Source organism: Haematobia irritans, chromosome 5 (assembly GCF_050003625.1).
Source record: "Haematobia irritans isolate KBUSLIRL chromosome 5, ASM5000362v1, whole genome shotgun sequence".
In the NCBI taxonomy this organism is placed as follows: domain Eukaryota; kingdom Metazoa; phylum Arthropoda; class Insecta; order Diptera; family Muscidae; genus Haematobia; species Haematobia irritans.
This window is the reverse complement of record NC_134401.1, coordinates 132,423,736-132,438,761: the sequence shown is the minus strand read 5'-3', so window position 1 is coordinate 132,438,761 and position 15,026 is coordinate 132,423,736. Positions and strand designations below refer to the sequence as shown.

Below are 15,026 nucleotides of genomic sequence, written 5' to 3'. Positions count from 1 at the left end.
TCAATATCGAAAAATGATGTAGCGTATATTGTTTAGAGGTCCCAGAAAATCTCAAGCAAATTATAAGCCCAATTTTTAAACAGTAGAGCAAGGGGGGCCCCTCTTCCTTTCCGAATGTCACAAAATCAGATATCCATTATAACAATTATAAAGTCGGGCAAGGGAGGCCCCCTTCCCGTTCAAATAATCAGGTACCCCATAATAAATTCATAACCTCACGGCGTGTTCTCTGTAAACCAGGGCCGTGGAGTTGGACCTGGTGTCGGAGTCTGAAGATTTTGCTGGAGTCGGAGTCGGACCCGGAGTCGTAAAAAATTTGCTCGACTCCGACTCCGGCCAAACAAAATATGTAAAACACTTCATATCATTGTAAATAAAGTAATATTTCGACAAATTAGATACCATTAGGGTTTTTAATCGAACAACAAAAACGAAGTACTGGATTTCAGGCCATTCAAAGTGTATTTATATGGGTGAAATGTCACGGTGATATCACAAGCAGGTTTTACTAGAATATGGGCTGAATTTTTAACATATTAAAATATCGATTTTTGACCCTATATATACTCTTGATAAAGGTAGAGTTTTAAGGCAATACAGCAGTAGAACCTAACGTTCTGAATTTTTGGCAGGCATGTCGAGTTCGAAGATGGGTCATACCGGACAATTTTGTGATATAGCACCTACACGGATGAAAAAGACTGTTTTTCATATGTTTGGCTATAAACATTATATGTTTGGAACACAAATTTTTAAACACAATATTTTTGAGTGCAAGCATATAATGTTCATAAACTAGCATAACATGTTTGGAACATATATGTTAATATGTTAGAACATATTATGTTTGGGACATAAAATGTTTGTAAATATAATATGCTTGGATGCAAACATATATTAATTTAGAAATAGCCTATAAACATATATGTGTTTAGTAGCTTGGAGCGCTATTTAACAGGGAGCGATATTGAATTAAGTTGGTGGTTGTTGCTTGTTATTACAAAATTAACATTTTATTTTTCCTTGGGCAATTGATCAGCTACTTCTTTGATCCTTACAAACTGTGTGGTCCGCTGTTCGAATCCCCGTCCGGCAAAAGGTAAAATTAAAATAAAAAAAATCATAAAATTGAATAATTTCTTCTACAATGTTTGTATTACAGAAAAAGGTGCTAAGAACTAAAAAATCTCGTGGAAGTGAGAAAGATGTCGGGGAATATACAATTGGGCAGAAACAAAATTTTGAGCATTCAGGTCGAAAACCTATGTTGTTAGCACCTATATTACCTGTTTATTTTCATAATTCATTATGATTGTAAATATATAAATAAATAAATAAAATTTTGAGCACAATATTGTTTGGGAGAATTTTTCTTTAAGCATATAATATTTTTGGGTGCAAAATGCTTCCAAACATATTATATTTTCACATAATAACATATTGTTTTTTGGAAGACAACATTATTGAATTTGGATGCAAAAATACAAAATGTTTGGAACTTAGACTACCCAAACATATATTGTTTAGACCAATATGCTTTCAAACATATTATATATTGGAAGAGATCAAACATATAAATGTTTGGGCAATACCCAAAAATGTATATGCTTGAAGCAAAATATGTTTGGGAGTATATGTTACAGAAGCGATTTTTTGTGAGCGTGTACAAAATCTGGGCCGACGGGAAATTTCCGCATTTATTTATGGACCTCAAATAACTCAAAATTTCTGACAAATCTTATGAACATTTTTGACAGGGAAAAATTTCTTTAAACAAATCGGAGATGGGTTTATATGTACACCCTCACAAAAAATCGCTTCTGTAACATATACTCCCAAACATATTTCGCTTCAAGCATATACATTTTTGGGTATTGCTCTAATTGTATATTCCCTCACATCTTTCTCACTTCCACGAGATTTTTTAGTTCTTAGCACCTTTTTCTGTAATACAAATATTGTAGAAGAAATTATTCAATTTTATGATTTTTTATTTTAATTTTACCTTTTGCCGGACGGTGATTCGAACAGCGGACCACACAGTTTGTAAGGATCAAAGAAGTAGCTGATCAATTGCCCAAGGGAAAATAAAATGTTAATTTTGTAATAACAAGCAACAACCACCAACTTAATTCAATATCGCTCCCTGTTAAATAGCGCTCCAAGCTACTAAACACATATATGTTTATAGGCTATTTCTAAATTAATATATGTTTGCATCCAAGCATATTATAAAGGGTGATTCTTTTGAGGTTAGGATTTTCATGCATTAGTATTTGACAGATCACGTGGGATTTCAGACATGGTGTCAAAGAGAAAGATGCTCAGTATGCTTTGACATTTCATCATGAATAGACTTACGATCTGCCACAGCGTCGAATTTTCAGTGAATGGGCCCTAGAAAAGTTGGCAGAAAATCCGCTTTTTTATCGACAAATTTTGTTCAGCGATGAGGCTCATTTCTGGTTGAATGGCTACGTAAATAAGCAAAATTGCCGCATTTGGAGTGAAGAGCAACCAGAAGCCGTTCAAGAACTACCCATGCATCCCGAAAAATGCACTGTTTGGTGTGGTTTGTACGCTGGTGGAATCATTGGACCGTACTTTTTCAAAGATGCTGTTGGACGCAACGTTACGGTGAATGGCGATCGCTATCGTTCGATGCTAACAAACTTTTTGTTGCCAAAAATGGAAGAACTGAACTTGGTTGACATGTGGTTTCAACAAGATGGCGCTACATGCCACACAGCTCGCGATTCTATGGCCATTTTGAGGGAAAACTTCGGAGAACAATTCATCTCAAGAAATGGACCGGTAAGTTGGCCACCAAGATCATGCGATTTGACGCCTTTAGACTATTTTTTGTGGGGCTACGTCAAGTCTAAAGTCTACAGAAATAAGCCAGCAACTATTCCAGCTTTGGAAGACAACATTTCCGAAGAAATTCGGGCTATTCCGGCCGAAATGCTCGAAAAAGTTGCCCAAAATTGGACTTTCCGAATGGACCACCTAAGACGCAGCCGCGGTCAACATTTAAATGAAATTATCTTCAAAAAGTAAATGTCATGGACCAATCTAACGTTTCAAATAAAGAACCGATGAGATTTTGCAAATTTTATGCGTTTTTTTTTTAAAAAAAGTTATCAAGCTCTTAACAAATCACCCTTTATTTACAAACATTTTATGTCCCAAACATAATATGTTCTAACATATTAACATATATGTCCCAAACATGTTATGCTAGTTTATGAACATTATATGCTTGCACTCAAAAATATTGTGTTTAAAAATTTGTGTTCCAAACATATAATGTTTATAGCCAAACATATGAAAAACAGTCTTTTTCATCCGTGTATATGGAGATAATTACTTGAGATATCTCCATATACACCCGATGTCCTAGGAATCTGTAATTTTACATTAAAGCTCTGCCAACGTGCCACTCGAAATTCTTTACATTAAATTTATGACCTCTAATGTCCATAACTGATAGACATTAATAAATCGATGTTTCACCATTTTACTGCTATAGAAATAATATTCGTAACTGTCATTTGTTGTATTGTAGTGGTTATTTAAAATTCCGTTCGTCATAATTTATGGCAATTTATGTTTGTTTTATATATCCGACACATTACATTTTTTAACATCTAAACTTTCTATCTGATTAGCGCGACATTTTGATTTTTGTGTGTTTTTCTTTTTTATACAGATAGATTTATTTTTTTATAAATGCGTATATAGACCAATACCAGGATTTTACTTCTCAAACTTCTGGAAGCCTAATTATTTTTTGAAATTTTGTGTTTTTATAAATGTATATTCTGGAAATTGTTGTTATCTACACCCTCAAAAAAAATCGCTTCTCTAACATATGTTCCCAACATATTTTGCAGGAATCACATATATTATTAGATACTGCCGAAACATTAATGTGTTTGTTTTATGTGAACATATTATATGTTTGCAAGCATTCTGAGCCCAAAAATATTATATGCTTGGAAGAATTTACCCCAAAGAAGATTGTGCTCACTCCCTCACATAGTTTTCAATTCCACGAAATATTTTAGTTCTTGGCACCTTTTTCTGTAATACAAATAATGTTGAGAAATTACTCAATTTTTTAGATTTTACCTTTCGGCTGGACGGAAAATCGAACCGAGGACCATACAGTTTGTAAGCCGACACACTATCTATCCACTGGGCTACGTAGCTGTTATAGTCACCTGTAGACAATTATCGTTATAAGTTACATTTATATAGCATAGTTTGCAGCGCCCACGAGCCCATGCAAACATAACATTATTTAACAGAAACATACATTTGTTGGCCACGTGGAGCAGTGGTTAGCATGTCTGCCTTGCATGCAAAGGGTCGTGGGTTCAATCCCTGCTCCGACCGAACACCATTTTTTTTTTTTTTTTTTTTAATTTATACATTTGTACTTAATTTCATTTTTACCTTTAAGGCCGGTATTAAGTTGGCATTATCACTCTAAAATGGAAATATTTTGCCTTATACTTTTCTTTAATAATTCATTTTAAAGAAAATAATCTTTTTCAATTGTTTAGCTGCAAAACTCGAACTTAATGTCCGCTTTTCTACTTGAAGGTGTCCGTCAACTCCTCTTGTTCTATTCTCCTGGTTCCGAATGTCTATTCTCTTTACTCCGAATACACATTCTAATATTCAAATTGAATAATATTTAGACTTACGCATATTAAATCTCGCTGTGTTATGTTGATATCTTTCGTCAACCCTCCCGGTTCCCATCTCTATTTCTTTCTCTATACTCTCTCTGAATAAAATATCACAATATATATATGTCTACTCGAAATTTGTAAATTTATATATGTTTACATTCACACATATTATTTTTATGAAACATTCATGCCCCAAACATAATATATTCTAACATATTAACATATGTGTCCCAAACATTTAGTGTTAGTTTAGGAACATTAAATGTTTGCACTTAAATATATTGTGTTTAAAAATTGTGCCCGTAACACATTTTGTTTATATCGAAACACATTTTGTTTATATCGGATATTTTGATGTGGTCTCTATATAGTCTTGTGTCGTATTCTAATTTATTTGCCTGAAATTAAAATTCAGAGTTCTTTACATCCCTAAAATGCTGAGATTTATCGACGAGTCGTATCAAAAATTAAATTAGATTTCGTTTGAACATATATAAACACATATGGCAAAATAGAATACTTATATACACTTAAAAAAAGTTTACTTGGATCCAAAGATTTTGACCTTCCTTTAAGGATTTTGGCATTGATTCCGAGCCAAAGATACGAGTTATTTAAAATAAGGAAATGTTTTTGGGACATATCTGGCTTTAAATCTAGGATCTGTAAAATTATAATTAGGATACAGATCTCATTTATCGCATTTTTATTTTTTCCCGATATATTAATAAAGCAATTCACGTACAAACAAATGCCAGTTTAAAAATCCACATTATGACGGACGCTTCGAAGTAAAAAATATTTTCTCAATTCCAAAAAAAAAAATTAAACCAAAGATGCTAAATCCTCAAAATAAGTCTTAGCCTATATTTGAAGCGTTTTTATCTTAAATCTAAAGATTCAATATTTCAGTTAATTTAAGGACGATTTCTTTAAATCAAAACTGTATTTCTTTACTTTAAGGAAAATTTGTCTTAGTTTAAAGATATGCAACTTAACGAAGGGCCGCAAATTTTCATAATGTGTGTCCTAAATTTAATGAAAGAAAAATTTTGAAGCAAAGATTATAAACTTTCTTTTAATTAAAATTTCATTATTTTAAAGAAATTTGTCCTTAATAGTGTATAAATTGCGCATTCTAAAATTGAGGTTGCGTAATTTTTACTATCACGTAAATATTTTTTTCAGTGTAGGTCTATTTTTGGAATAATACACCTTACAATTACAATTGGAATACTGTTAAAATGAGATTCAGGTACACCACCTGGAGTCGACTCCGGAGTCGGAGTCGAGGCTAAGAAGAAATGCTGGAGTCGGAACAGGAGTCGAGCAAAGTTAACTCGACTCCACAGCCCTACTGTAAACCTCAAGTAAATCAAAAAATTTTTGTTTTTTTACTATCCACCTCCGCGACCAAATATCGAGAAATAAAGTAGCGGGTCTTTGTCTACGAGTACACATCACCCCTTACCTTCCTTGGAAATTTCACTCAAATCTGAGAACTTTGGTCCAATTAGGAAAAAGTGGGGCAAGGGCGGATGTCCCCCTCCCCCACCAGATATCAAAAAAGAGGTAGCCTATTTTCACCACATGATTGCCCTCTATGTTCTCCGAACATTTTTCATGTGAAAAAATAAATTATTTTATAACAAAAGCTACTGCGACGAATTCAAATTATACATTTTTGTAATGTGCGCTGTACTTAAAAAAAGATTTTCCCGCTTTTCCGTTGAAACTTTTCTTGAATTTGATAAATATGACACATGTCCTAGTCCTAGGGTCACGGCCTAAAGGAAAAAAAAAGTTGGTGCGGTCACCCCCAGTTTTGTAGCATATACGAAGACAATTTCAGAACACCAAAACTTTTTTTCGTGCACCCTACGACCCCTCGAAATACAATTTATTGTGCAGTGTCGTCATTTGAAGTCCGATCGAAAAGAAACGCATATCGTTGTTCGTAGTTGATCAGGGGCTATATTTCGTGCATTGGTTATTTTTGACTCCGACGTCAAATTTGATTTTTAATTTTTTATTTCGCTACTTAAGCAGATCACATTTTTGGCGATGCCTTATTATCATGCCAAGCGCATAGCGAAAACAAATGAACTCATAAACCAGTTTTCCGAAAGAACATACCAGCAGTTTCACAGAAATTGCTCTCTTTGGATTATCTCGCTGTGTTATGTTGATATCTTCTGTCAACCCTCCCGGTTTCCTTTTCTATTTCCTTCTCTATACTCTCTCTCTCTGTCGCTCTCTGAATAAAATATCACAACATATATATGTTTACTCTAAATTTGTAAATTTATATATGTTTACATTCACACATATTATTTTCATGAAATATCCCAGCTAGCATTTGGGTGATTGTTTTAACAAAAATCATGTAAATGAGTCATATTCGAGTACTTTAGGAGATCAAAAACTGCTATGTCAGTTATGTGATTATAATACGATACGAAAATGACTCGCGCTAATGGGCGTAAAATGAGTTCGTTATAAAATACAACAAAAAATAACAAAAATCTAACAAAAACCGTCTAGAGGTGTCATCTTCGAGTACTTTTGGTAATCAAAAACTGCTTAAACAGTTACGGGACCAAAAAATGGCACGAAAATGACTCGCGCTAATGGGCATAAAATGTGTTCGATTTAAAATCGTCTAAAGGAGTCATCTTCGAGTACTTTTGGTGATCAAATAATGATCTTACAGAGTTATTGCAAATGTTTTTTTATTTAAATCACTATTTTAACGGGGCAATCTCTATAATATTGTCAGAAACTTCCATTTAATAATAAAAACGATTTAAATGAATTTGAGAATTTGCTACAGGAAAATGAAGAAAAGCTGAAACAAATTGTAAGTATGAAAGACGACGAAACAAACTAACAAATAAAATTGATAATTTATAATTTTTCTTAACACTGTTTACATTTTTTAGAAGAGGTTACAGCAAAAACCGGCGGAGAAGGACACGCACAATTTTTAAGATATTCAGTTCGGAAAGTATATTCCGATGAACTGGCTACATTATATGGCTGGAAGGGGACTAGCACTAAGCCCAGTGCTGAAAAATCTTTCATAGTAACTTTAATTAAAAGTAAGTAAATATTTATAATACAAATAATAATTAAATTTTATTACAAGAAAATCACTTATATATTTTTAGATATATGTCATCTTAAATACGAAACGACAGACAGGGAAATGAATGTCGTATTACAAAAACATTTTGTCCATGCTAAGGATCGTTTAACAAAAACGAAAAGAAGTGATTAAGTATATATATTTTTTTATTTAATTTTATTAAAATTAATTGTTTTTTTTTTCATTTAAAGAAATATTAACAAATGATTGTTATTAAATACTAAGTATTTTAATTAAAACAATTATAATACAAATATTAATATTAAATATTTATATTAATAAAAAAACACGTATTATTAATTAAAGGGAAAGGGTTCAGAAAACCGACTCAAAAATGCACTTAGAAGAGTCATTTGCGATTAGAAATATGACTATTAAATGACTCATAAGTGACTCATAAATAGAGTAATATGTGATCAATTAAAGACTCGTAAGGGATTATAATCATAATTGAAAAACGACTCGGAAAAGAATAGCAGATGAGGTATATTAAGACTAAAACTGATTAAAAAACGATTCAAAAAAGACTTTAATGCTACTAAAAAATGAGTCGGAAAAGACTCTAAAATATTATAGAAGAAGACTCATAAATGATTTATAAAGAAGAGTCGCGGGTAGTCACGTTTTTCTCCCGACAAAAGAGTCTTTTATGTTCATAAAATGAGCTCATATTCTGCCTTTTTAATCGCCAAGTAGACTCGAAAAAGACTCGAAAGTGCTTAAAAAACGACAAAAATGCTAGCTGGGATTCATGTCCCAAACATAATATATTCTAACATATGTGTCCCAATGTTCATAAACATGCTAGTATGTTTGCACTTAAATATATTGTGTTTAAAAAATTCTGTTTATATCGGAAGATATAAAAAACATATTTTTCTAACAGTGTAGTAAAAATTCTTTGGTTATCTTAAAAACTTATCCGGCATTAGTATTGTAAATTTTGTGTTTATGATTCGAAAATAAAATTATCAACAACTTTTTTTTTAATTCTCTTCTCCACTCTCTTAAGACACGGGTTTTGCTATCAACGACATTTATCTCAATTTCATATCATAATCATTACCAAAAATAATTTTATCTTAAGATTTGGTAGTTGATAAAACAAATCGTAAACAAAACATTTTTGGAATCCTAAGAAAGATTTCTTCAAAATTAAATTTTAACGAAAACAATTCCGTATCATCTGGCTAAGATAAATCCATCACATAGATGTGTTTTTGTGTAGCTTATCTGTGATGCTAACAAAAATGTCAAAAGATAAAATTCAATTTCAACATCAACAAGATAAGTTTGTTTCCATTTCCTTCTCACTCCGCATCGATGCTATTTTTTTGCGTTCTTTAGTTTGAGATGCTGTTGTGTTTTTGTTGGTTTTGTTGTTGTATCTCTGTAGAAATATGCTTTCTATCGCACACATCCAGTGTTGCCAACTCCCCAAGGCCAAAAAGCACCAAAAAAATATTATAAATTCTAACATACCACCTTCCACCACAAAATCAAAAATTAAATTAAAAAAAAAAAACCTTCCGAAGAATAGAACTTTTGTGAATTGAATTTCAAGAAGTTAAGGTGGGTATTAAGATCGAGTTTAGCCGCTAAAATAGTAATTTTTTCACAATTACTTTCCTTTAATAAATCATTTTAAGGAATACAAACTTTGTGAAAATTTGCTTTTGGCTACTCCCCATCAAGTTATAATAAAATTTGCAGCAAATACACATAATTTTATGCCCATTTTTACTGATATAGTTTTCACTTTAGCGCAAAACTCAAATTTAGTACTCACCATTATGAACCGCTATTCAAGTATACACCTTCATCACTTTTAATGCTTTCGTCGAATTCATTTTGATCAGTGATGTTTTTCAACTTTCAAAATATTAATATATGGAAGGAGTCTATTATGTATCGATTTAATACTAACGTTTTTAATGACATCTTTACCAAATTCAAAAATTCGACACTCATCACTCGACTTTCCTACAGAATACCATAAATGACAATATTAATTAAAAAATAATCAATACCAACTTCATAACAATCAAATTCTATATTTGGCAATAAATTTGAGTTTCTTCGGCTGTTGAAAGTCTAATCAAAATTTTTGTATCCATTAAACTTAATACTGTTCAAAATAAAAAAGCACCAAAAGATTTAAATGAAAATGCCAGAAAGCACCAAGTTGGTGCTTTTTTTGAAAAGGCACCAAAAAGGCAATTTGGTGCTTTTTAGAAATCAAAAAGCACTAAATTTGGTGCTAAAAGCACCAAATTGGCAACACTGCACACATCTGCCTATCTAAACAGTTGACACTTACACAACCACACACGGGAAGAGAGGAGAGAATGAGAAAATATTGTATGGACAATGTGGAACATTTAAATCTCTACACTTTTCAAGGTTGAAAGAGCTCTTAGTTAAAGAAAAAAAAATGATATAATTTATGTAATTGAATTTATGGTTTTAGAAGTTTTATTTAACTATATTAAACTCAATTTAATTTAGTTTTAATTCAATAAATTTAAATTAATTATTGCAAAATACTCTAGTTTAAAAGTTATAACCAACACCATGTAATGGTTATGTGGATGAGGATGGGAATATAATAAATTTACCATTTCGTTTGTAGCATATCAAAATATCGTTTTCGATATTTTTTTGATCAGGGAGAAATTCTAAGACGATATTATCATGTATGTCTGTTGTAATCACGCTATAGCCTTTAATTGTCGAGCTATCGTTTTAATATTTGCTACAGATTTCGTCCGCAAACAGGTCAAGTTCGAAGATGGGCTTACATCGGTCCAGGTTTTTATATAGCCCCCCATATTTTTATCCGATTTTCCTGAAAGTCGGAATGTAGAGGAAATTGTAAATCTAGAGATACGTGCGAGAGAAGTTCACCACTTGTGTTATCACAATAGACTGAATAGTCTAAGTGAGCTACATATTTAGGCTGCCACAATACCTATCCTAACTAACCTCACAAAGTTAAGCGCTATATTTTGTATACCCTGTGCCACACACACGGACGAAAAAGACTGTTTTCCATATGCTTGAGTGTAAAAATTATATGTTTGTAACACAATATTTTTATACCCTCCATCATAGGATGGGGGTATATTAACTTTGTCATTCCGTTTGTAACACATCGAAATATTGCTCTAAGACCCCATAAAGTATATATATTCTGGGTCGTGGTGAAATTCTGAGTCGATCTAAGCATGTCCGTCCGTCCGTCCGTCCGTCTGTTGAAATCACGCTAACTTCCGAACGAAACAAGCTATCGACTTGAAACTTGGCACAAGTAGTTGTTATCGATGTAGGTCGGATGGTATTGAAAATGGGCCATATCGGTCCACTTTTAAGTATAGCCCCCATATAAAGGGACCCTCAGATTTGGCTTGTGGAGCCTCTAACAGAAGCATATTTCATCCGATCCGGCTGAAATTTGGTATATGGTGTTGGTATATGGTCCCTAATAACCAAGCAAAAATTGGTCCACATCGGTCCATAATTATATATAGCCCCCATATAAACCGATCCCCAGATTTGGCTTGCGGAGCCTCAAAGAGAAGCAAATTTCATCCGATCCGGCTGAAATTTGGTACATGATGTTGGTATATGGTCTCTAACAATCATGCAAAAATTGGTCCACATCGGTCCATAATTATATATAGCCCCCATATAAACCGATCCCCAGATTTGGCTTGCGGAGCCTCAAAGAGAAGCAGATTTAATCCGATCCGGCTGAAATTTGGTACATGATGTTGGTATGTGGTCTCTAACAACCATGCAATAATTGGTCCAAATCGGTCCATACTTATATATAGACCCCATATAAACCGATCTCCAGATTTGGCTTGCGAAGCCTCAAAGAGGAGCAAATTGCATCCGATCCGGCTGAAATTTGGTACATGGTATTGGTATATGGTCTCTAACAACCGTGCAAAAATTGGTCCACATCGGTCCATAATTATATATGGCGCCCATATAAACCGATCCCCAGATTTGGGTTGCGGAGCCTCAAAGAGAAGAAAATTTCATCCGATCCGCCTGAAATTTGGTACATGATACTGGTGTATGGTCTCTAACAACCATGCAAAAATTGGTCCACATCGGTTCATAATAATATATAGCCCCCATATGAACCGATCCCCAGATTTGGCTTGCGAAGTCTCCAAGAGAAGCAAATTTCATCCAATCCGGTTGTAATTTGGAACATGGTGTTAGTATATGATCTTTAATAACCGTGCCAGAATTGGTCCATATCGGTCCATAATTATATATAGCCCCCATATAAAACATTCTCCAGATTTGACCTCCGGAGCCTCTTGGAGGAGCAAAATTCATCCGATCCGGTTCAAATTAGGCACGTGGTGTTAGTATATTGTCGCTAACAACCATACCAAAATTGGTCCAATCACACAAAAATTGGTCCATATCGGTTCATAATCATGGTTGCCACTAGAGCCAAAAATAATCTACCAAAATTTTATTTCTATAGAAAATTTTGTCAAAATTTTATTTCTAGAGAAAATTTTGTTAAAATTTTATTCGGTTCATAATAAAATTTTCATCATTGTCAAAATTTTATTTCTATAGAAAATTTTGTCAAAATTTTATTTCTATAGAAAATTTTGTTCAAATTTTATTCGGTTCATAATCATGGTTGCCACTCGAGCCAAAAATAACCTACCAAGATTTTATTTCTATAGAAAATTTTGTCAAAAGTTTATTTCAATAGAAAATTTTGTTAAAATTTTATTTCTGTAGAAATTTTTGTCAAAATTTTCTTTCTATAGAAAATTTGTCAAAATTTTTATTTCTATAGAAAATTTTGTGAAAATTTTATTTCTATAGAAAATTTTGTTAAAATTTTATTTCTGTAGAAAATTTTGTCAAAATTTTATGTCTACTTTGTCAAACTGAATTATATACGTATTGGATCGATCTTTTTTGATTTAATATATACCACGTATGGACTTACATACAATTTAGAAGATGGTGTTAGGAGGTTTTAAGATACCTTGCCATCGGCAAGCGTTACCGCAACTTAAGTAATTCGATTGTGGATGGCAGTGTTTAGATGAAGTTTCTACGCAATCCATGATGGAGGGTACATAAGCTTCGGCCTGGCCGAACTTACGGCCGTATATACTTGTTAAGTACAAGCATGTTCATAAACTAGTATAACTTGTTTGGGATAACTTGTTTGGGACATATATGTTAATATGTTAGAACATATTATGTTTGGGACATAAAATATTTGTAAACATATATTAATTTGGAAATAGCCTAGAAACATATAACAGGTTGGCTGATAAGTCCCCGGCCTGACACATAGATGGCGTCGCTAGTATTAAATGCATATTATTTTTATATAGTACCAACCTTCAAATGATTCGTGTCAAAATTTGACGTCTGTAAGTCAATTAGTTTGTGAGATAGAGCGTCTTTTGTGAAGCAACTTTTGTTATTGTGAAAAAAATGGAAAAAAAGGAATTTCGTGTTTTAATAAAATACTGTTTTCTGAAGGGAAAAAATACGGTGGAAGCAAAAACTTGGCTTGATAATGAGTTTCCGGACTCTGCCCCAGGGAAATCAACAATAATTGATTGGTATGCAAAATTCAAGTGTGGTGAAGGAGGACGGTGAACGCAGTGGACGCCCGAAAGAGGTGATTACCGACGAAAACATCAAAAAAATCTACAAAATTATTTTGAATGACCGTAAACTGAAGTTGATCGAGATATCAGAGGCCTTTAATATATCAAAGGAACGTGTTGGTCATATCATTCATCAATATTTGGATATGCGGAAGCTCTATGGGTGCGCGCGAGCTCACATTTTACCAAAAACAACAACGTCTTGATGATTCTGAGCAACTGTTAACTCGTAATACACCCGAGTTTTTCCGTCGATATGTGACAATGGATGAAACATGGCTCCATCACTACACTCCTGAGTCCAATCGACAGTCGGCTGAGTGGACAGCGACCGGTGAACCGTCTCCGAAGCGTGGAAAGACTCAAAAGTCCTCTGGCAAAGTAATGGCCTTTATTTTTTGGAATGCGCATGGAATAATTTTTATCGATTATCTTGAGAAGGGAAAAACCATCAACAGTGACTATTATATGGCGTTATTGGGGCGTTTGAAGGTCGAAATCGCGGCAAAACGGCCCCATATGAAGAAGAAAAAAGTATTGTTCCACCAAGACAACGCACCGTGCCACAAGTCATTGAGAACGATGGCAAAAATTCACGAATTGGGCTTCGAATTGCTTCCCCACCCACCGTATTGTCCAGATTTGGCCCCCAGCGATTTTTCTTGTTCTCAGACCTCAAAAGGATGCTCGCAGGGAAAAAAATTGGCTGCAATGAAGAGGAGATCGCCGAAACTGAGGCAAAACCGAAGGAGTACTACCAAAATGGTATCAAAAAATTGGAAGGTCGTTATAATCGTTGCATCGCTCTTGAAGGGAACTATGTTGAATAATAAAAACGAATTTTGACAAAAAAAATGTGTTTTTCTTTGTTAGACCGGGGACTTATCAGCCAACCTGTTATGTTTAGAAAGAGAGTTCTGGAGAGTATGCTGCAAGTAAAATAATGGAAGTAACCAATTGGCGCCTTAAAAATATATCCACACAAAGAAAATTTCATTAACATTTTTTACTACCAGTGTATGCCCTAAGGTGAAACATAATATGTTTGAACAATACAAACAATTTTATGTTTGCACCAATCCTGAAAATATATATGCTTGAAGCAAAATGTGTTTGGGGTATATGTTACAGAAGCGATTTTTTTTGAGGGTCCAGGGTGGGTGGAACATGGTATCATAAGTTAGTGCATATGTTTGCAACACACTGAAAAAGTTTTTGAAAATAATGCTCAGGGCCGGCCCTTGAGTCGATCTAACCATGTCAATCTGTCAAAGGCGCAATTTTAGTCTAATCGGCTTCAAATTTGGCACAAGTCTATGTTTTGGATTTTGGAAGAAATCGCTCCACTTATATGTCCCAAGAAGCCACAGTTTTAGGTGCTTTAAGTTTTAGGTTAGGTTAGGTGGCAGCCCGATGTATCAGGCTCACTTAGACTATTCAGTCCATTATGATACCACATTGGTGAACTTCTTTCTTATCATTGAGTGCTGCCCGATTCAATGT

The 15,026-nt window shown here is 33.6% G+C and overlaps 2 protein-coding genes across 2 annotated transcripts in view; both read left to right on the top strand.

The window, feature by feature from the left end:
* Gdap2 (ganglioside induced differentiation associated protein 2) overlaps positions 1 to 15,026 on the top strand; it is a 266,573-nt gene that overhangs the window by 172,616 nt on the left and 78,931 nt on the right. The gene's annotated exons all lie outside the window — the stretch shown is intronic.
* LOC142237755 (uncharacterized) lies at positions 6,008 to 7,983 on the top strand. Its single transcript, XM_075309147.1, has 4 exons — positions 6,008 to 6,073; positions 7,483 to 7,567; positions 7,658 to 7,804; positions 7,874 to 7,983. The coding sequence occupies exons 1-4, from the start codon at positions 6,008 to 6,010 to the stop codon at positions 7,981 to 7,983; spliced, it is 408 nt and encodes a 135-aa protein (XP_075165262.1).